General features: G+C 38.5%; 1 protein-coding gene across 1 annotated transcript in view; it reads left to right on the top strand.

Annotated features, from left to right (window-relative positions):
* Positions 1-24,224, top strand: part of spns2 (spinster homolog 2 (Drosophila)) — a 113,204-nt gene that overhangs the window by 74,231 nt on the left and 14,749 nt on the right. The window contains exons 5-10 of the mRNA XM_017701737.2: positions 7,851-7,917; positions 13,388-13,530; positions 14,169-14,321; positions 14,589-14,778; positions 19,431-19,496; positions 21,673-21,771. Of these exons, the coding sequence (XP_017557226.1) occupies positions 7,851-7,917; positions 13,388-13,530; positions 14,169-14,321; positions 14,589-14,778; positions 19,431-19,496; positions 21,673-21,771 (718 nt within the window). The remainder of the gene's footprint in view (positions 1-7,850; positions 7,918-13,387; positions 13,531-14,168; positions 14,322-14,588; positions 14,779-19,430; positions 19,497-21,672; positions 21,772-24,224) is intronic.

The raw sequence follows: 24,224 nt of genomic DNA, 5'->3' as shown, positions 1-24,224 counted from the left end.
AAAAAGCACCATATGTCATCACAGGTGATAGGTCGGTATAAAAGATGACCTAGTTATGAATCGAGAAAAAATAGCTTTGTCTGTTTTCAAACTCCTGGGGCTATCAACACTTAGTGTAAAGGAGAACTGAAAAAATAGTTTTCAATTTATTTTGAAATATATTTATGACTTGTCTTGGTCAATCATGCTCTCTTAAATTGGATTCTTGTGTTTATCTACTTGTCAATTAATAGTCAAGAAAGGAGCACTGCAGGTAGGCACTGCAGTACACATTGAACTTTCCCACCAATGCTACTGGAAAGTGGAAATGGAAATTCAGGCTATTCACAACACTTAAACTGATTTTACACGACTGCATGTAGAACATCTAAAGGTTGTTTTAGCAACCAGGTGGGCTAAAGCCGAATATGACGGTAAGGTTCAAGCTAAATTGGGTAGTGGAACACTGAATTGTAATTCTCTGTTGCACCTGTAATTTAAAATCAATTATAGTGGACTACAAAAGGGCAGAAAAACTGCTGATTCTGCCCATTGGCGTCTGTTATAAAGGCAGTCTGTTCATTGGAAGTACGGGGAAAAGTGTCTTTTAGGGACCATAATGGGATCAAACCATATTGCCTCATTCTTTTTTTTTGGGAACACTTTATTTGGATAGTCAACTTTAGATGCTTTGTAGATACTTAATTTATTTTCAAGTTACATTCAACTAAATACTAAACTGGTCATTATTTTCTTTAACGCTAAACCTGCTCTAATCCTAACCTTAACCTCAACCTAAAACTTAAACCCATCCCTCACCCTGGTCCTAGCCCTAATCCTGGTCCAAATACTAACCCTAACCCCACCACTGCTTAGAATCAACTGAGTGTCAACAGATAGTTTGTTAACAATTTGAACATCTGTAGATAATCTATAAGGGACTATAGTGGACTACCCAAATAAAGTGAGACCTTTTTTTTTAGTAAAAAAAAGAGAGAGAGAAAAGCTAATGCTAAAAGTAATGGCAACAATGGACACAAGGCTGCCACTTGACTTGCCTTAGAAAGATCATACAAAGTATAAAAAAGGGACTTTGAAAGCATATTCAAATTTCAAACTGTTAGGACTTGTCAAGGCCTCCATGGTACTTCACCACAGTTCCATTTTTCTCACATTCTTAAAAAAGTTTGTGCCAGAATAGTTTTAAAAGGCAGGCCACATTGAAATTAGAGGGCCTGTGCAAATTGAGATTTTTGACAGCAGCATTATCTGCACAACAATCTCAGCTCAGTAAAGGTCAGGTCTGCAGTGGCACGGGGACCTTTTTATGTGGTCCCAGCCATGGACCAGAAGGCAGAAAGATAGGCAGGATGAGCAAAATAGAGATGGATGCGCATGGATGGCTATGTTAGTAAAAAGACTCAAAGCCCTTATTCTTAGTCACTTATGAAAAGTGCTGCCATTTTTCTTCTGTTCACTGAGATGGAAAAAGATGAGCATGAAGAAGAAAGATGGAAAAACAAACATAGAAAAAGCGATAAAAAATGGATGCGTGCGGTGGGTGTATACTTACATGCCGTGAAAACTCCCCACAGTGCATTGTGGCTGAGCTGTTTCCTGAGCTATATGAGGTTTTTTGCTCCAAGCCCAAAACCCATAGGAGGGTGAGAGATAAGACACAGAAAATGACAACCACACATACTGCAACATTCATAACACTGCTATGTTCTCAAGACAACACAAGACAAGTGGGAATCAAGAGAACATGCATTCGCAAATGCTACAGTTCAAGCTATAAAGTCAAAGATTAAAACTCTACTGGAGCTGGATTAGTTCGAATTTATAATTTAAAGGGAATTTTAAAAAATTTTAAAACAAAGAAACCCATCCATCCATCCATCCATTTTCCAAGCCGCTTCTCCGCCGGGGGGGGGGGCTATCCCAGCAGTCAAAACAAAGAAACCATCACTTTAAATGGCTACTAATACACTGCTTGAAGCCTGAAATATTGTTTTATTTTTGAGAAAATCTTTTGGCCTAAACAGATTTTATTAAATGCATTCATAGTGGAGATGTACATGCAAGGTGCTAGGCAAAATAGTCCCCAAAAATAGGTTTAACACTTGCTCTCAACATTTTTACATTATATAAACATTATATAAAACATTATATAAAAAACTCAGATACAGTGGAAGAATTTGAATTGTAGACATTGTACCCCCTGGTTCCTATCACCACCACCATAAAGAAATCAGTCAGCAAGCCAGTAAGTTCCTCTACGATGCGGCATTTCACATCAGACAACTTCAATTATAAAAAAATGAAGATATAAGATTTTAGTCCAGTATAAATCTGCACTGCCTGTAGTTTTTACAAGTCTGACAGTTGCATAGCAAAACAACTCTACAATGTGTATTCAGATATCTAGCCATGGTAGTTTTTGCAGCATAGCTGCTAATAGTATTGACAAAGACAGACTGCAATTGAAGAAAAGGTCAGGAAGAAGAAATGGGTGGCACATGAGGGTTGCGGTATGCAAAGGCCCACAAGGTTCAGAGCCAACAAAGCGTTCATCAGCCGAAACAATAAGTGGCCAATGATTGGAACTCCGAATGCTGCCGCCCCGCTTCCTGTTCCAGGCACCGATTGTTTATCTGCAAGTTTGTTATGACCGTTTCCAGGAAGTGAACTCAGGCTTCAGCATGAGCCCCATCAGGAAATGGATTCCCCTCATGAGAGGGAAAACTTCTTTCTGGCCAGTTAATCTCTCCAGAAAGAGCCTGTGAGGTCAATGACATTGTTCGTATGGATCGAACAGAACTGATGCTTCAAGGCCCAAAACTGGCTTAATATTTCCACCTTGTTCCAGTATCTGTCTCCGTCACTTTCACTTCTTTTCTTCCTCTGTGGCCTTTTTCTCGGTTAGGTTAGTCATTAGTCATTCAGTCAGTAGGCATATGACATGTCTGGAAAGGGAGGAATTAGTCGATAAGCCATTCGGTGTTGCACATTTGCTACTACTATTTTTTAACATATAGCCATTTTTATAGATAACAGTATGTCATACAGTGTCTGAGACCACACAGATTACTCAACAACTCAAACCAATCACAATTATTAGCCACAAACTTACCAAGTGTGTCTTGGTTAAGTGGCTAAATTTGAGGGAAAAAATGTGTAAACTTTTTCACCAAGTATTGCATTAAAACAGCATGTGTGCACACAATTATGCCCACAGTTCCATTGTGAGGCATGTTCGGGCCTGGCTGGCTGTTACACTATTTGCCAAATCTGGGCGGTTAATTGTCAACGATGAGGTTTACCTGCATTGAGTCTGGTTGTCGCCCTGTGCCTGAGAACACAGGAAGCGTGTGTGAGATGGAATGTTCCAACCTGAATGGAATGAAATAAAAACACTGCTGCAAAATAACAAGGCCAACAGGTTATCAAAGGCTGTTTGAGTTTAGTGTTTGTCAGTGACACAAGGCTGTCACCATATCATGCTGTTCCCATAAAACAGTATATTCTTCAAAATACAAAGTGCCAAATAGGATTCTACGTTTGGGTTTCTAAAGAACTTCAATGAATGGTTCTTTTAAAAAGTTAGTAGAAATCACTTAAGTGAAAAGTTCAGCATCATTTTTATAAGATGGTTCATTATATTATGTTTAAGTTCTTATTAACTTAGTAGAAAGATATTGAATTCTGCCATAGTAGTTCTTCATTGCCAGGTTGACTAAAGTTTATACGTCTAGGTATCAAACTTACCACACATGTAAACGTATGTTACAAGAGTCCTTAACTAGTGCTTAAATTAGTGATAAGTAGTATATCAGTTCACCATCACATTCTCCTCTGTGTAATGAGTTGCAGTGTGAACAAAAGTGTAATAATTTAGTAATCAGTCTTTAACCAATCAATATTTAACTACATGTTTTAAGACCAACTACTGTGCTGAAAAAAGTGTATAGTCTGGATAACTAATTTTGAACCTTTGGGATTGGTATACAGTCTAGGACTAAGCTTAATCCCCATCTGAGAGACCGACCCTTGGTATTATCTACATGTCGTCTATTGATTTACACAGTTCTTATTTTAAGATTACTGAGATATTCCTTACTAATATGGCAATATTTCTTTGCGACTGAACAAGTAAAGTGGAAATCAGAGCCATTAAACATGCAAACACATAATTTAACTACCAGTAATTATTTAAAAGCTAATAGTAACTGACAGCCTGTTATGATACTAGAGTGGTAATTATCAGTACTTGTAGGTATGTTAGATAATCGCCCTCTCCATACTGCTGTTAAATTTGGAGTCCACTGGTTCACATTTAGTAGAAGCTTTATTTAGTTAAAACATAATGCTTGGGTAACAACAACTTAAGCATTAATTCAAGAAACTGTAAACATGTAGTTACCACAGTGGTTGAAAATTACTGAACATTACTAAGATCATTTATTATGGGTGTAGAAGATCTTGATGAATATGTAATATCAAGTAACACGATCATATCATATTGGTATCAGCTGCTCTTTGAACAAAAATTATTGGACAGACGTTTAAGTTTGACCGCTCATCCAAGCTTATATTTGATGACGCATTGATTGTTCTTTAAAAAAGCAGTATTTAGGCAACACTGGCCTATTGTGTTAAAATGTTTTTTTATTCATTGTATTTTCCTGCATTTGTAACCCCACAGAAATAATATAGAGTCATATGCAAAAGTTTGGACACCCCATTGAAATATTTTGAGGTGAAATTAAGTATAAATCCTCTACAGAGAACAGATTTATGCACACTTTAGTACACAATGACTCTTTATTTGCTGAATTTAACATATTGGGCAGAAAAGAAAAGTATGACCTGTGCAAAAGTTATAGCACATTCAATATTTTATGTTTTATTTTTTTCCAACATGTTAAAATATGAAACTATTTAAGTTTGTTCCCTGTAGCTGATGTGTTAACTTATTTCTACTTCAACAAAACATGTATTTTTACAGGCATATGACAATTTCTTCAGGCTGATTAGTCCCAGTTTCAATATTTTATACATGTTTATGTATCCGCATTGGCAGATACATGAAAAATATTAAATATCAGCTTCGGCACATAATCCCCATATTGATGCATTCCTAGTTTGCTTGATTACAAAAGAAATGTGCTAGTACAAGACTATTGATGTCAGTGTATGTACAGCATACTGTTCTTTATTTGCATTTCTGATCATAATAGCTCTTAAGCACATTTGTCAGTAGAAACATCAAGGTTATTCCATCAGTGAGGCATTTGTGCCTTCAGGGGCTTCATTTGCCTTGTTCTCCTCTACAGGTTCAGTGTGAGTCTCCAAATGGTATCTAAATCCCTTTTGTCCTTCAGGAGCTATGATGTTATCCGTTGTCTCTATGAATCGGCAAAACGAGGAATGTTTTGGAACAGCTTAGGCTAAACTTGCCAGACCTTTCAGACACAAGACAAATGGAGTTTATGGAATGCGACGCCCTTCCTGTTTTAATATTATACTGCTATATTATCAAAACCAGTCCTCATATTTCTATGGTGGTCGGACTCTTTGGCTCCTGCAGATAAATGTTTGTCCTAAAATATTTCAACCTTATCATAAGTCAGCTGGAGAATGTTTGTTCTGATCGTAGTGAAAGTATTTATCTCTGTGACATAAAAACACACTTGCCCTAATGGCTGTAAGACCATCTGCAATTTGTCATAATCATAAATCTTCATGGTTATGATAGCACTGAGGAGCTTTTTCAGTAGCTGGAGGGCACGGTGACCATTCAGAAATGTACTTTGTAATTTCTTGCAACCTCTGTTTGCTATTCATGAAGTTCTTTTTCATACAATGATGTGAAGGTCCAAGGACATCAGAGAGTAAATGAAACCTAGGCATCAACATGGAAATCTAATTGCAATCTGCTACAACAGGAACAGTGTTGCTCAAAAAACGGTTCCCCGCATTTTCATGTTAAAAAAATTTAGAATAATATTGAAGATATCAAAACCACATAATAACACATGGACTTGGCAGGGTCCCAAAACCCTTTGTAGTGTTTCAGGTAACTTCTTGAGGAGCCACCAGAGATGCTGTTACAGGCCTATTCCAATTATTTTTTTTATTTATTGATGAGAATCAAATGTATTTGCGTAAACCAAAATACATAATTCAATCACTGCTATATAAACAAAGTCAGTTATAATGGTTTAATGTGAAATGGTTCATTGTAGAGTAACTCACTGACTTGGATTCCTGTACAGTGGTGTGAACAGGAACCAGAGGTTGTGATGTCTACAATGTAAATGTAACCATTAAATTATAGTAAACTTACATGTGTCTGAGTTTTTATGGATAATGTTTATAATGATAAAACAGTGGGATATCTGAAAAAATGGGTTTTCATTGGGGATTGTATTGCCCTACAGCACCCTGCATGTACCCCTCCACCATGCGTCCATCCATTTGAGTCCATCTTTAGAAGCAAATTCTAAGCATTTACGCATCCACCTGTAGATCAGAATGTCTTTAATTATAAAAACATCCATTCAATCAGGTGTTCGCAAACTTTATATTAACACTGACAGTTTGGTTTGCTAACTTCTGTAACAATGCAACACTGTCAGATAATCCCTCAGACTGTCTGCAGATAGAGGAGTCACCGCAATCAGAGTGAATGTGCCGGTTTCCTCAGTAGTCGGGTCATAACAGAGTAAATTTGAACATTATCAGAAAGTAAACAGGACACAAAGCTGAGAGAGTTTGGTCTGCGTCTGAGCAGCTGTGACTCAGATTCCTCAGATATCAACAGCCGTTGGTTCACCTTAAGTGCGTCTCAGACACTACAAGCTAAACACTCTAACAACAAAGACTTTCCCTAGAAGAATTTTAGAGGCCCATGCTGTCGTTATTAGAGATATTGGATTCTGCAGAACAATCAAAAATGTGTAAACAAGAAATCTGGTGGGTGGAGCCCACAGAGACAGCAAACAAGATAGATTTGTTTCTACAAACAAAAAAACTGTGGGCTTTCACTGTGTGCGGCTGATATGATGATGTTATTGTGATAACTTACAAATTTGCTTTACAGTATACTTTCCACTTTTCAAACACTGAACAACAAAATGTATCATAAAACAACACATTTAGAGCCAAAACAAATAATAAAAAAAAGTCAGGATTTTTTTCATTTTGTAAACATGGATTTTGCTGGTGCATTCTGTCCAATACAGCTTGTTTATAAACTTCAGAAAAACTAAATATCATGAAACAATGTGGTGTGTTTTTGCCATATCGTCCACTCTTAACAACCACTGTATTTTAGCAAAGAGGAATTTAAGGTGGACTTTGGGTAGATGGCGTTTTTTAAGAATGTGCTGAATGTTCCATTCTGAGAGATATGGGCAGCTCACCCACCAAGTTGAGGTATTAATCATTTACGTAGCTGAAAATGACCAAAACCAAGTAAAGGCCAGAGTCTGTCTCTCTCTCTCTCTAAAGAGCACTGATAAGTGCTTGAAGCCCTTCTATTGCCAGAGGTGATCGCCAGTGCAGGTCATTAGTATGCACAGTGTCTGATCTGAGAACAGCCTGCTCTCCCACAGCATGAATTTTTCACCTAGCGTGACTCTGCTCTTCTGAGAGGGCAACGAGAGAGGAATAAAGAGCAGAGAGAGTGACAGAATGAGGGAGAGCAGAGAGATATAAGAGAGAGAGAGAGAGAGAGAGGCAAATACATTTGAAAAAGTTATTTAGGGATAACTGCTGTGGTAAAATCTGTTTTAGCCTTTGACTCAAACATGAAATGTTTGTTTACTCTGTTATGTTTACATAAACATGTTTTTCTCTCATTTCAGTGGACTGGGCTACATCCTGGGATCCAGCGCTAAGGATGCTGCAGGGGACTGGCACTGGGCTCTGAGGGTAAGAATTAGCTCTGTTTGAAGTGTGTATCTATGTATGTGTGACAGTAAATGAGGACAAAAGTGGCATTTTGGATATGGAGTGGTGGAGCAGTGCTGAAAAAAAGAGCACATTCACAAATGAAAACACAATATATTTATAATTTTACACCGCTTTGCTATGTTACTATGGATTTGTCAAGCTGGGATGAACTGGTATTTTACACATCTGTAATTAGAGCCATTAAAATATGACCACTAGTCTGTTCTTACCCATTGCATTTGCATGTGTTTAGTATTCATGATGTACCTGGATAAACATTGGTCAGATTCTGTTTATACTTTTCACTAAAATGTGTCCACAGTGTGACCAGATCAGATCCAATTTTACCTTGTATTACTTTGTATGTAGTGATGTGCAATTCCCAGTGTGAAAAGCACATCAATACATACAGTGTTTTCCATTTTACTTCTGCTCCCATTACAATACAAGTTAAGTTTGGTACTCTCATCGACCCAGAGTGAAAGACAGCACCTCCATCTTGTGTTTCCTTCTTTATCTGCTCACCTGCTAGTCATCACATCAGAATGAAAGAGAGAGAGAGCTTATGTGTGATAGAGGCATATTCCTTCAAATGAAAAACATCTCCAATACAGAAAATTACTTATCCATCCATCCATTTTCCAAGCCGCTTCTCCGTCAGGGCCGCGGAAAATCACTTATTAGAAGCTCAAATTTGCACATGAAAAATCGTCCCAAACCCAACCTGAAACCCAATATTTATTCAGGTCCTATCAGGCTCGAGTCAGGTAGCAGATCTCTAACACATGCACACCCCTTCTTCCTCACATCCTACTCTTAAACACCCATCGTACCCAGAGTGGACAGGTGAATCCCAAAATACTTTCTGGAAAAAGCAACAGAGCATTCATTACTCCGCGATTGTATAGGGGCTGTGCTGACAGGCGAGCAAACAGCAGCGCTTTAATTCCACATTACCGCCATCTCTCTGGGGTCCTACTCACGCCGGACATATCAAATATCCCCACTAGCACTACACTTAGGTCTTACTGCTAGCTCCCACCCAAAGATAGGCTTTCACTACTCTTCCCGATTAGGCAGGAGAAGCACAAAGACGCATCTGTTTCAGGAAATTTCTCACTACGCTTGATATATTGCAGTTCCTTTCTGAAAATAACACAGTGAATAGCCACCTTCTCTGTAATGCTACCAGCCAAACGTATTTAGGCATGAGAGGAAGAGAAATAGACACTGTCCTCAACCTTCTGTGAGGACAGAGAGGAGGTGCAGGGAAGAAATGGGAGATGCAGAGGCTGCTGAGAGTCTCAGGCTGAAAAGCAGTGAAACGGGAGAAAGGAAAACTCTAATAGAGCCTTGTAATGGCAAAAGGCCCCCAAGGATGTACTTTGGATTCTTCTCCTTTTGCTTCATTTCATAAGTCCATTCCACCACACAAGCTTGGTCTCTTTTTCATCTTCTTTCCTTTCCATAAACTTTAACAGGTGAGTGTTAAAGTTAACAAGTGTAGTTCATTACCAGCTCCTATTGTGGTGTCTTAAGGAGTGAAAAAGCTATATAGTACTATATAGATGGCTATATAGTAACCACCAGTGGTGGACAAAGTACACAAATCATGTACTTCAGTTAAAGTAGAGATACCCAAGGTAAAATATTACTCCAGTAAAAGTAGAAGTCCTTACTCTAGACCTCAACTTGAGTAAAAGTACAAAAGTATTTGGCTTAAGTATCGAAAGTAAAAGTACTAAAAGATTAATTATGGCTCTGATATCCTGCTATCATTTTTTGTAACGAGACTCGCTTTATGAACTCATTTCAGGTGAAAATCCTCCAGTGTCTCTCTTGGTAAACGTGTCTTTTAATAGAACATCATTAATTAGTGAAGCTGATGTCTATTAAAATGATCATAAGTACAAAACACTGAAGGCAAACAGTTTCCATCAGGGAGAACCGAGTGGCTCTGAAATCACTTTTTACAAACAAGCAAAGTTTCAGTTTAAGATTTATTTGCAATTTACAAGTTACAAGTTTAATGAAAACTGTCTTTAAACTCAGGATCACAAATACGTTTTCCTTTACTATGTTGATCTGTAGGTCTCTGTTCATAAACATCAACAAACCGAAACTAAGTTACTATAAAATGAAAGTGTTTGTATGAATTCAGAAAAAAGAAACATGCCAGTCACGACTGCATATGTGTACATATTTCTATATTGTGGTCTATTTACACAAAGTTAGGTTAGTTCCATCATTTAGGTGACGTATGTGCTCCCAAATTTTTACACTGCTGCACTGACGTTGAACCATGTGCTGCACTGGGTTGGTCTGACCAACAGGTCAAAACATGCTTAGAACAAAGTGACCGCTGTGCCCTGATTGGTGTTCTTGATTTGCACTTCTTTTGTTTTGACATGTTACGTTTTTATACACACAAAAACCAAAAGGAACGACTCAAAATGTAATGGAGTGAAAAGTAAAATATTTGACTTTGAAATGTAGTGGAGTGAAAGTTAAAAGTCGACCAAAATGGAAATACTTGCAGATACATGAAAAAACTACTTAAGTACAGTAACGAATTACATTTACTTAGTTACTGTCCACCACTGGTAACCACAGTGTGTGGCCACCTCATAAAGGATGAACTTCGGCAAAGAGCCAAATTTACACAGCTTTGTTGTCCAAATGTTGCTTTAGTTGCTCACTGGATCAGGGTGGTTAATATAGCTAACAGGAGAAGATAGCATTGCACAAACTATGTGCCTTAGTCTCAACACATACATTTCTTAGTCTCAAATATTTATGCTCATGTGTTTTCTGCAAGAGATGGAAATATCAATAAAAATGGGGAAAAAAATAGACAAAATTCAAGCTTCAAGATGCCACTACTGTTTTAACTAGGGTATATAATCTTCTCCAGCTACTGTAGATAATCCAGTGATTCTCAAAGCAGTCCTTAGTGATTTTTGATCCAACTTATAACACATAGGAGTAGAGCAAAATTGTGGACTGTCTGGGGGTCCCTGAGGACCAGTCTGAGAACCACTGGGTTTCCAGATAACATTTGGATTTGAGGGAATGCTTCATAAATGGGATTTGTCACCTGACGCTTGTCTTAGCCATGCACTTCAGGGTGGTCTCAAATCAACAAGAGCTGTTCTCCACATGACAGTTAAGAGGGCTTCGGAAGTGTCGGCGCCATTTTTTTGTGCGGCTTGTTTTTCAAAGTTCTCATCCAAACAGAAATTCTCTGTCACATTGTTCAAGAGTGACCTTCTGCCAAAGAGACTTCTGGAGAAGAAAGGGGGTGGGGGGGTGTTTGCAAAGGGATTCGGGATTCTGAGGGCAGTTAATCATCGACTGCATTTTAAACAAGCAGAAAAATAACAATCAGATGAGAAAGGGCTCCCTACCAGCCGTATCCTGCTTTAGAGGGGGGGAAAAAACACTGTGTGCTGCTTTCCGCTTGTTTGCACCCCTCCTGAGGACGTGGCAGTCTTCCTTTAAAGTAAAAAGGGAGGTAGAGAGATTGAATGTAGGACAAAATGTTTTTGGAAGATGGAATTACCTGTGGAGAACTATAGAGGAGTTAGGGAGGAAGGAGGCTGCCATATTTTATGTTAATCATCTGCAGGCCTAGTTGTTTGTTGGCTCTTTGGACTGTAGTTGGTCCAGATGTTACCTTTAAGGGAATCGCTATGTAAATCCAATTTATGCAGAATCTTCCTTTACCACATTATTGTATAGACATTATTGTCTAGATTTTTCATCTTTTGCACAACATGAATTAATCTTAAATGGATTTGTGGTTTCTGACACTGTATGATTTTGTAAAAAAATCAATCAGTTATTTATATTTACACATACGGTTATAAGAAAGATAGTTTATTACATCACAAAATAATATAGTACCTCTGTAAAGCATCACTTGGTTGATGACTGAACCCACCATCTGCCATGATTGCCACTGGTTGTGATGTTTTGAATCTGTTGGGATGGCAAAACTAGAGCACACAATAGCAATAAGCTTAATGGCTGCATTAGCTTTGTAGCTCCAGTCCAAAACTAAAGAAGTCATCTTTGAACATCAAACATCCTCAGACATCAATATTTTGGCTACTCAAGTACATTTGGAGTTGTGTACATTGGATTTTTAAATGAACAATTGCTTTAATGTTGCAGTGAAGACAAAAGGAAGAGGGGAGAGTGGACAACAGTGCTTCTGTAAAGGTCTCTGTGTTTAGGGTGTGTTAGAATACAGGGCTAATAAACCAAAGCCTGAATTACAGCACAGACTACAGCTCCTCATCAAAGCCCTGCAGTACACACACACACACACACACACACAGGCATGGCAAAGGAAGCAAGGCTTAATGCATCAAACAGCAGCAGTCAAGTGGATGAGACTCGCGTTCACTCTTTCTTCTTGTCCGCAGATTCATAATGCAGCAAGTGAGAGTAAACACACACACACACACACACACACACACACACACACACACACACACACACCAGAGCTGAGAATTAAAGTGGCATAAAATATCTGCAGGAGGATTCCATCTGACAGACAAAATTGGTTTTGCTTTCACACGGGAATGGACCTCTGAGCATTGCTTCTCTGTGGACACACACCCCCACACACACCCATATAAATACACACATTTGCACACATGCACACAATGCAGAGACTATTATAAAAAAATGCTAAAGAAAATAATAGCTAGTGGCCTGGTGGACAGCAGCTGCTTCCCCATGGAAAGAGAGAGTGAGTGTGAAAGACAGAGAAAGAGTGTGAGAAGACCAAGCATGAGTTGAGTCTATTGAACACTGCAGGGTCAAATGCATCACTGAGCTGCATCATTAAGGTATGAAAACTCTGCCAGATTTGCAAACGCAGATTGGTCTTCAATGCGAGCACCAAACGGTCAACTTCGTCGGCATAGAAAAAAAAGTACAACGGTTAGAAATGACATGATATCACTTCCTCTTTTCTGCACACTAATACTTTTATTGAAACCTTCAGTATCCACCCATATTGATACTGAGCTGATATTTTTCTTTAAAGTTTAACTGGGGAAAAAGTGCTATAAATCAATATTTGATCAATATTTGACTATGCACAATATAAATGTCACACATAACCAAAGGTCAGTTTTGTATTTGGTAATAGTCACTTATTTTGATGATGTCCTCAGTGGGTGGGTTCATATACTCCGTAAAACTGTTTAGTGGGTTGGTGACCTGGTTGTGATGCATGCTGAGGAAGGCTGTGTGCTGAAACACTTTTCTGCCTTTGTCTGTAAACTTAAAGCTGTACTATATACTATAGTTTTCTCTTTGAATACACAACAAATTTGCATAATAATGTAAATTCCTGATGTACATGAATGGTTATTTTGCCCATCCCTAGTTCCAGCTGGCAAGTAGCTAAAGAGCCAACCTCTCCTGTGTCTAGGTGTCTCCACTGTTGGGGATGACCGCCGGAGCGCTTATCCTGCTCTTCGTTCCTGAACCCAAGAGAGGCAGTGTTGACCAGCCCAGTGGCCGCATTAAAACTCGCACCTCCTGGTTCTGTGACATGAGGGCCCTTGGCAAAAAGTAAGACATCCTCCTGCTTTCTGTCTTCTTTGTGGAATTTAGAGTAGGAGAAAAAATGCTGAAATGCAGAAGCAGTAGAGGCGGCTTGTGAAGCAGGCTTGTGAAATCACACACTATTCTAGATCTGTGGAGGGGTTTTAATTAATTTCAGAAGGTATGAAAGAGAGAGAGAGAGAGAGAGAGAGAGAACACCCCTAAGAACACCCTTGAAACAGAAAATAGAACTGCACAATGTATGCAGTTGTATGCAAACATTTAGGAGCCCGTGTATACTTTATATATACTTTGGAAATCAACGAACATTTAAATTTGTGAGGGGAATTCAGACTTAGCGTATAAATTAAGTTATTGCAATGTTGATATTGCATTGTGTAAATGAGCCCTCTAACGAAAGAAAGGTGGGTCAAAAATATAACATCATAATACTTTTCACGATACACAATTTTCACGATAACATTGGTTGTTTATTCTGGCTCTCTATGATTGATGTAAACCGTGTGATTAATCATGATTATGATACAATGCCATATTGCTCACCACTGAATAGAAATCACGCAAGGCAACCTCTAACCATGGTACATCATGTTTTTTTCCTTATATCATGAAGCTCTACCCTTATTTGTTTTTGTCTACTTTAGCCGGAGTTACATGTTCTCCTCTCTGGCCTCGGCAGCCGTGTCATTTGCAACGGGGGCGTTTGGTATCTGGATCCCGCAGTATCTGTTCAGAGCTCAGGTGGTGCAGAAGACCGCCGTGAGCTGCACTATCCAGCCCTGCAGCAGCAGAGACAGGTAACCACACACAGAGTGAGCAAACGTTAGGGACTTTATGTATATATTTTGATTGAATGTTTTTGGGAATATTTTGTTTTCAAAGAATTGAGAAGCAGTAATTTGGGAGGATGGGTGGAACTGATTAGGTTAAAGACTGCTTCTTAGATGGCTAGGCTAACAGAAACATCCAAATATAACTGTTTTATTATCGTTGTAATTGTCATTTAATGACTGGTAAAAAGCAGGTTAAGTTATAGTCTTTGTGTGGTTTCTCTCTTTGTCCAGCCTGATCTTCGGGGCAATCACGTGCGTGACGGGGCTGCTGGGTGTGGTCATAGGCGCAGCCACCACACGGTTCTGCCGGCAGAAGACGGAGCGAGCCGACCCGCTGGTGTGTGCCGTCAGCATGCTGGGTTCAGCCATCTTCATCTGCCTCATCTTCGTTGTGGCCAAGAAGAGCATCATAGGAGCATATGTAAGTACCTCAGTCATGGGGATTAGAGTGGAGTAAACAGGAGACAGGAGTCAGGTTAGGGTTTGTTGTGTAGTAACACAAAAATCTATTTGGACTCTATTGGATGGCCAATCTCTGAACGGCAAAGTAGGTTAACATGCTTTTTAAGGTGCTCCAGCAATGATGCTGTTTGATTCAGACCTTGAAAATGTCTAGAGGAACATATCCTAAAATGTTCTACATTTTCAAGTTGCTGCAAAACAGCAGTAGTAGAGGCCAGAGTTTAAACAGAACTTCACTGCATAACTAAACACTCTAGTGACAGCGTTCGTAAAGCCTGAATTTTGTTTGTACTCTTGTATAGATAACAGTGTGTCATACAAAATTAATATCAAAGAGTGAATGCAGGTTGTTAAAATCTTAGCTTACAATACAGATACAAGCCGCACGTCTCATACGACCAGGCGTAAATGGGGGCTTTGAGTAATTAAGAACTTGACATGGCTTTGGCAGTGATTTAAGCATGCTAATGCTTTGAATGAGAAATAAAATTTTATATCTAAATCTATATTATCATCAGAGCTGCAGTAAGGCTAAATACTTCATATACTAAACATCTTGGCTGATTGATGGCATTTGGGATATGAGAAAATAATTTTTTGGCAAATTATTTCTATAACCAGGGGTGTCACTCTAGCATCACATAGTTTGGTGTTTTCCCAGTTCTTTTACTCCATTTCAAGTCTCCAGTTCATTACCAAGCTCTTTAAAGATGAACTGAATGTGCTACATATAGGACACAAACTACACTCTTTCTTAAGTATGCCAACCACAACCTAACAACAACCAGTTGCAATGGATCTCATTTGAGCTGAGCTCAGTACCTCTTTGTGGGGTTTTTCCTCATAAAACATTGAACAGTGAGGCACTTTACACTAAGTCCTTACTCAGTTCACACTCAAAACAAAGTCATTCCTCAGCTAAGGATGTATGGCCTTCTGTTATTGATCGAATGTCCTCTTTTGCCCTAAACAATCTTAAACTAAAGGTTCACCAGGGTTTTTCCTTTCATGTTTCTTTATTTTACTTTATTTACCTAGACATAAGGGTAAAGTACAAGTGGGGTTTTGTAAATGTGGCTGACAGTTTGGTTCCCGAGTTGTTTTTTTCCTCCAATATTTATACAAATTTTTACACAGTACCCAAACATTAAACAGGCAAATGTGCAATTAGCATCTATTCTAACAATGAACATAATCTTACGAAGTAACAAATAATAAAAAAAGAGACCCTAAATAAATAAATTAATGTTTAAAATGAAATAAAGTAAAAGGACACTACATTTCTTCAAATGCCTCCTTTTTTAGCCCCTAGAACATACATTAACTTTTCCATTGCAAAATGAGCTCTATATAATGATCCTATTGTACACAAGGCCAAGAGTTAGCCTAACTTTCTGCTCCATTGATGCAAATAATGCCCAAATGCTAAAACCCGGGAAGCACAGTTCTATAATGACTACTGGATTCACCCAAGTACACTGAAGTAAGAGTATTATGTTTTATATTATTTTAAAACAGTCTAAAAAGCTCTGGTCCTTTCAGGTGGAAAGGACCCCTGTGTGCAATAAGGGGAAGCCTTGTGGAATGTATGCTGCTGTTTGCTTGTTTAATGGATATGTTAACCAGGAAAAGGGTGCAGTTTCACCAGGCAGCGGTGGAAAACAATGGACTGTGGCATTTTATTGGACAGACCACTCTGACAAAGGGGAAAACTTGAGTTGTACAAGAAAACAAGTCACCCCTGGCTGCGTTTTGTCAGCCGAGAGAGACAATAAAGTTGGAACATGACTGTCAACACTTTGAGAAATTAAAAACTCCAAAGCATCCGGAGTTCCCATATGAAAAAATGACTGTGATTAAAAGGCTCAATATTTTTAGTGACACTTAATGGTCTGGTCAGGTCTTGAGAAACAGTTCAAGTGCTGTTATTCAGTTTACAGCATCCTGCGCATGCAGTGGAGGAAATTACTGAAACGCCCTGGCGTTATTTTACTCGTAAACAGTTTTCCTTTCAGCATCACTTTAAGACTCAGTTCATATTGTAGCGTGTAAATTATAACAATAATATACCTGACTGATACTTCAGCTTTAAGCCGTTGTCTAATAAGAAAAAAATTATTTCCACCTTGCCTCCAAATGTTTTGTTACTTTTTTAGGTTTGTACTGGAGTTATGATGTTAATGCAACCGATCATAATACCCCACAAGTGTAATTCATTTATTCAGGTTAGTCATTATTTTAAAACAAAGGGAAAATCTTGAGAAATTAAGTCATTCTTTCAAAATAATTCAGAATCTATTTTTTCCCTCCTCTATCTGGTGGGAATAGGTTACTGTAGATATCTTTTAATATCTAGGGCTGAATGATGAATTATATCAAAATCGCAATTTACAGAATTGGTTAGAAAATCCACAATTAGATTTTAGACCTATTTATAAACTGAAGCAAGTAAATTGAATAGTTAAGAACAATAACAGCTGGCATCTGAAAATTACCCAATTTCAGACATATTTGAAATTATGTAACATCTTTAGATTTAGATGTGTAGTTTGCACAGTGCTAATTGTTCTGGTGTAAGCTACATTAGCCTCATAGCTTTAGTTTACACATAAAAAAGCACATTTCAGACACCAAACAAGTCTTGGCCAAACGACTTTATTTGGGCTAAGAGAGAAAAACCCTTCCTTTAACACAGGACGCAGGAATGTAATACATGTATCGTGTGTAATGCAGATCTTTGTCACTCAAGAAGTTGATAGAGGCTTCTGGAATTTTCCATCTGACGACCTGGCTGTAGTGGTGTCCATATTGTGAATAACAAACAGTAGTCAGGGAATGTAAAACTTCAAGTAGCAGAGGAAGTGTGATGGCGACAGATGTGGAGTCTGAGAATGTGACAGAGAGAGAGAGAGAGGCAGGGAATGAGGGAAGGAAGAAAAAGAGAGAGAGTTCCAGCTGAGACAGCTGCCATCTTGTGTGCTGAGATGCTGATCAGACTTCAGGCCTCCACAGTCCAGCAGGATTACTCTCTCAGTGTGTCAGTCACGCTGTCTGAACCTTAACTAACACACACTCTCTTACATTCCACTCAGGCGTGCAGGGAGACATCCTCCTTAAAGACAGGCTTCACATACGCTCGTGTACAAATGTTTGGGCGCCCCTTATCTAATTATTTTGGAGCACACTTCTGCACGTTTTAATGCACAGTTACTGTTTATGTGCTGAAATTAACATATTGGGAAAATATAAATCCGGACATTTGCAAAAGTTCTGGCACATTTCATAGACTACAGTTTGCGGGAAAATGCTATATTCAAGTTCCCTTTTAAGCGTTAAAGTAGTTATATATTTATTTTCAATGCAAATGCCTGAGAAGCTATTAGAGGGAGAGTGAAATGCAAAAGAGGGATAAAATAACTGACAAGCAACAAAAAAAAATCCAATGATATAATCAATTACAGTACAAAAAAGGTTGTCAACATAAACTGACAAACAGGAAAAATAAACACAAATGATGGGTCTGCATTCATCAAAAAAGCAAGTACTTGCATCTATACAAATATGCTTTATATACAGTCTTATGCCAAAGTTGGAATACTCCCAGAACAATTCAATTTTCCTGATTTGAAATGAAAATAAGTTAATAGGTCACTCCTTATTCAAAGAGAAAGGCCTGGCCTTATATGACTGGATGTAACTGCCCTGGGCTATTGCCAAGGTGGCCGCTGAGTGAGCAGACATTCCTATAAAGATACTGCTTTAACATATTGGGGCGAAAAAAAGAAACATAAAATATAAAATGTGCTGTAACTTTTGCACAGGCCATGTTTTTTCCTCCAATATGTTAAATGTGGCAAATAACTAGTAATTGTGTATTAAAATATGTAAAAGGACATGTTAATATATTATAACTTGTGCATAGAAAGTCAAGAAAAGCATGGAACTTTCTGTATCTTAAATTGAGAAATTAAGCTCTTATTCCAGTTTGAATGTTTTTTGCGGTGTGTTCCAGTCTTTTGCAGCAGCAGACTGAAATGATACAGACACAATATTGGTTTTAGGGACTTTCTGCTAGAACACTCATATGGCTGACCCTAAAGACAATGACACAAGGCCTGCCAGCTGCTGCCAGCTGTGTCTGCAGCTTGGAGACTCACACAGCGATCGCTTACGAAACTCAATACTTGCATTTTAATTCACCGTTAAGCAATGAATGTCCCAACAAGCAGACAGAGCTGAATAGCTGTTATTTGCTGTGGGAACTTGTTTAATTTTCTCTGCAGACTCAAAAGAAAGTCATTAAATTGAGCATCTCATTGAAAGCTCCATTCTAGGTGATTTTTTCCTCTGTTTCTGTGGTCTGGAGGAAAAAAGAAATATGCCCAATCACCCCAAATTGAGTATTACTTTCCAAAATAATGCGACCACAACATAATAGCATGTTTTCATATTCCAAAACAGTTCTGTGGGTTTTTCTTCTTTGATTCGAGCGAAGCTTCATCTTTGACCTGCAGTTAGCTGACAGCAATATGATCTTAGATGATAAATTCAGTGGCGTTTCACTGCAAAGATAATGAAATTCACAAATTCTCTGTCTCTCTCTTCCATCAGGTCTGCATCTTCATAGGAGAAACGCTGCTCTTCTTAAACTGGGCCATAACGGCAGACATTTTAATGGTATGTATCGAGAAGCCTGTATTTATCCACCAGGCTTAAAGGGAATAACTCTCACAGAAAGAAGGCTGGTCGTATTCTCAGGCTTGTTTCTCATTTGGCGTGGTAGCTGTAGGCTGGGTGGAGCTCAGGCCATAATTGCGGCCTCTGATTGAGCTTAATGTGAACACCACTCGCGGAAAATAAAACGGAATAACAGTTTCAGGAGAGGCCATGTTTTTGAATCTGGGTGAAGACTGAGGGATGGGCATTAGAGCTAGACAGAGCTGAGCACCAAGAGAGAGAGAACGAATGAGTAGAGTGGAAGAAATATTTCAAATGAAATCTAAACCAAAAACTAAATATGGTCATTCTGATAAACCTCACTGAATTGCATTAAGTTGAAAGGAAGGGAGAGAGAAAGAGAGAAGATAAGATGAAGAGGAATAAGAAAAAGGAAAGAAAGAGAGAAAGTGAGGAAGAAGAAGCGAAAGAGCTTGAGAGGGCAGAAGGAGTGAGAAGGAAAAGGAAAGAAAGGGGGAAGGGGAAACAAAAAGAGCTTGAAAGAGAGAGAGAGAAAAGAACAAACTAGAGAGAAAGAAGGAGAGAAACAGACAGGACTAGAGAGAGAGTGAGTGATAAGGAGGGGGAAGGAGAGAAAGAAAGAAAGAAAGAAAGAAAGAAAGAAAGAAAGAAAGAAAGAAAGAAAGAAAGAGGCAGGATGAGAGAGAGTCAGAGAGAGAACAGACATAGACAGGACAGGAGCAAAAAGTTGACTGACCTAAATGAAATAGGACTTCTCGCAAAATGCAGGAACCAGCTGACCTCTTATCCTGCCCAGCGGACAAACACAGCAGAATGTGAGAGAGTGAGAGAGAGTGAGAGTGTGTGTGTGTGTGTGTGTGTGTGTGTGTGTGTGTGTGTGTGTGTGTGTGTGTGTGTGTGTGTGTGTGTGTGTGTGTGTGTGGTAAGAGGTTATGGAGTGCACTGTTTCAGAGATACACCAGCATTGCAGTGTCAGGCTCCACTCAGTGTTCACCTCCAGCCAGCTTAACTCAAACTGACAGTGCTGGAAGTCAACAGCAATTAGGTGAACAACCTCTGCATAATCCAGCACTCCTGGAATTTCTGTATTTCTGCTGTGGAGGGATTTGTGGAATTATTCTATTTTATTAATTCATTTATTTCAGTGCTGTCAGTTACATTATTACATTATTAATTGAAAAACTGACCTTAAAGAAGCCCAAACAATAACATTTGACTTAACTGAATGATAACAAGCCATGCATACCCTTTCAAAAATTACAGAAGACTTCCTGATACAAAGGCAACTTGGAATCCTTTAACCGTCATACCAAGCACCTCGCTGGCTATTCATTCTGAAATTTGGAAATGTCATGTTAAACACGTTTAAATCTACTGCCAGAGGAGTTACAGCATTTGCAACATGGCAACACAAAGAATTGGGGTTTCTGCATGCTAGCGTGGATAAAAGATGTGTGAGACTTCTTTTATAGATGCACTGTGATTTTTTTAACAGAAAGCTCATTTATTACTGAGTGGGTTTAGCATGAAAGAGTATGAAAAATCATGTTAACAACAAAAATCTATGATTTTCTTTTTAGATCATATATGTTTACATATGAAATTAATGCACAGCAGCACTGAAAAATCACAATGGAGAAAAGCAGATGTAGACATGCCTTAAAGATTTAAAAAGACTTCACTAAAACTATATAAAACACTATGTGCCAGAGAAATGCATATAAGTGGAGGTCCATTAGGCTGTTTCTCAATGTACGAGACTATCCTGCACACTACCTGTTAATGATTCACTGAGAAGATCTTTTTTTATATCATTTATTGGTTAAAAGAATAATTGACTGATTATGACATGCTTAATTTATTGCTTTTTTAATTCATGTATTGGGGCAATGCACATAAATTAACTGAGCCCTGATGTTATTTAACATTAACAATCCAAGTTAAATAAAGAGAGTTTATACACTTACAATCTAATATTACAACAAACATACAGCACAACAAACACAACCTGCAGATATAAGACCACAGTTACATGCAGGTGAGCCAGCATAGCAAAATACAAGATTCAAATTCTATTATATACCAACATTCCCACCCTTCTCTCTCTCTCTCTCTCTCTCTCTCTCTCTCTCTCTCTTTCTCTATATTTCTGCAGTACGTTGTCATACCAACCAGAAGAGCCACTGCTGTAGCCTTTCAGGGTTTCACTTCACATCTGCTAGGGGATGCTGGGAGTCCGTATCTAATAGGCCTGGTAAGTCTCACACACACAGGACAGCCCCCACCTCTGTGTACTGAAATGCCTCAAGAATGATTGATCACATGTAAATGACTTCATTCAGCCTAGTGCAGGGGGTCTCTATCATAGTGCTGGTGATCCCATGTTTTTTGTATTTTCCCTGCTCTAGCACACCCAAACCAGCTTACACATGGCTCGATAATGAGGTGATGAGTTGCAGAGAGTGTGCTTGAAGAAAAATAACATGAAAATGTTCAGAACATGGGGTCCCCTATGTTTAGACTTGGAAAGCACTGCAGTAGTGAGTTCTGCAGCCACTGTATTGGGTAACTGCTGTGTGTATTGAGCGCCACTATTGAGTGTTTGTACATATCCACACAAATCAATACTTAATATTTGCCTAGCACTTTAAATGGATGGCCTCTTTCTTCAGATTGGAAGACAAGCAGTTCTCAGAGATAAAAGAGATGGTCTGTTTCATGAGAAAGAAGCCTATAACGTGAAGGCTTACAGGAATAGTTTGGCCATACATCAAATTTAGGCTGAACATGCTTGGTGTCTGAAGAGTGCTTCTCTAATTTTGCACTGGAGCTACAAGGTTAGCTAACGTGTCTTCTGAAGATGTGAGTGACTTATCTAGTATTGCCATCAAGTCTATCACTATAAGAATGATTTTGCATTTGAGACATAAAATAGAGCTGGACCTCCTTTTTGAGTCTGTGTGTGTGATGCTAATACGTAAAGATAAATGAGGCAATCTAGAAAAAAACCCTGCAAAGTCAAAAAATATTATTTTAGGCTTTACAGGGTGACTTGCAGCAGTGGAATTGTAGTGTCTTTTAATTTGTCCTGACTCAGTAGGTTATTTCTTTCAGTTTAACAAAAACATTTACATAAATAATCTCAGATTTGCTTGTGTGATTTTTGGCATTGTACATATTAATGGGTAGGACTAAATAATTTTTGCTAAATGAGTCCTACCCAATAAAATTAAAATCAATTGGTTGTTTCCACTGTTACTTCCCAATTATGATGGTGATAAATCTGACGTGTGAGGCCTTCTGTCTAGTTCCTGAAGTCCTAACCAAACAGTTGCTTAGCTGTATCTACCTAGATACCATGAAAAAACAACTCCTGATTATTGAAACTCCTGAGTATTATTACAATAGTTGCTGTATTTAAATGCAAGCATAATGATTTTAAGAAATAACATAAATGAACTAAAATTCATATTTTCTTTAGTTCTCATTAAGTCACTTTCTGAAAGCCTAGAAGACCTAGGGATTCTCTCACTGATATAAATCATGCCTTACCAGTACCAGAGGCCATTAGTGACCTAAAGTGGAAATGTGATGAATTAAGTAAAGGCTTCAGTATGTGCTGTAAGTAAAAGGCTTCTCAACGTGTTTCCTTCTCCTATCCTGGAGTGCCAGCTCTCTTTCCAGTAATGCCTCCACCCAGAGGGCTCCATGCAGATTCAGCTATTGTAAATGCCACTTACTGGCACACTCAAGGACATAAATACACAAAACTGTTCCCTTTGGCCTCTTTGAACACCTCTGGCAGACAATGGGCCGTCATTCCATGCTTTTACACCCAGTGTTATTGTGCTTTCTTTAGGCTATCAAAGGAAAAAGGTGGTCTGTGTAGAACGTGTCATTAAGCACCTATACTGGAGCAGCCAACCAAATCCGGTTCACATTATAACAAGAATGGCATAACTGGTAAACCAGTACTTCCACCAACACAGGAAAAACCCCACAGCAATAGACCAGACTTCCCCCACCGACACCCATTCAGTGTTCTTGGCATTCTGTGAAGGAATGTCAAAAGCTTTTCCAAGTTAAACAACAACTCCTGTACACGCTCTCGACAGGTTCATAACCCCTGCCTTGCGTGGTGCTGACCTGACAGCTAGCATTGAGGTCAGCTCCATTGTTCTGCTTACCGCGCACTGTTTTTCAAAATTCCTTTCCTTCCTTATGATAACGTACGTATTTACAGGCTTTTCATACCAAATAGACAAGTATGGTAAAAAATCTGTAACCACATTTAGACATTATATAGATATTGATGAAACTCTCACTCATAGGCCAGCAAAGCCTTAAGGTCTAACATTAAGCTCTACATTTGCTTTACATTATGTAATCATTAATTTATCCTTGTTGTACAGCCTTTTCAGGATCATCTACAGCTATAGTTATTTCCTACTAATTTGTTGAAATTTGTTAAATTGTAGAGCAGTAGCAACATAATAGAATCATTTCATACTAGGGCTGTCATATGGGATCTGAATTTTTCCCTTGCATTTGTCAGATGTTGTAATATGTTTACATTTTGCATCATAAATCGTTATTTGCCAGAAAAAATGAGGAAAAAGATAAAGATAACTGCAGTAATTGCTAACTTTCCAACTTCATGTTAAGTCTCTTAAATCCACCAGAGCACACGCTGTTAGACCATGGGAG

The sequence above is a fragment of the Pygocentrus nattereri genome, chromosome 23 (genome assembly GCF_015220715.1).
Source record: "Pygocentrus nattereri isolate fPygNat1 chromosome 23, fPygNat1.pri, whole genome shotgun sequence".
Lineage (NCBI taxonomy): Eukaryota > Metazoa > Chordata > Actinopteri > Characiformes > Serrasalmidae > Pygocentrus > Pygocentrus nattereri.
The sequence above is the reverse complement of the archived record's forward strand: the minus strand, read 5'-3'. Positions and strand labels throughout refer to the sequence as shown.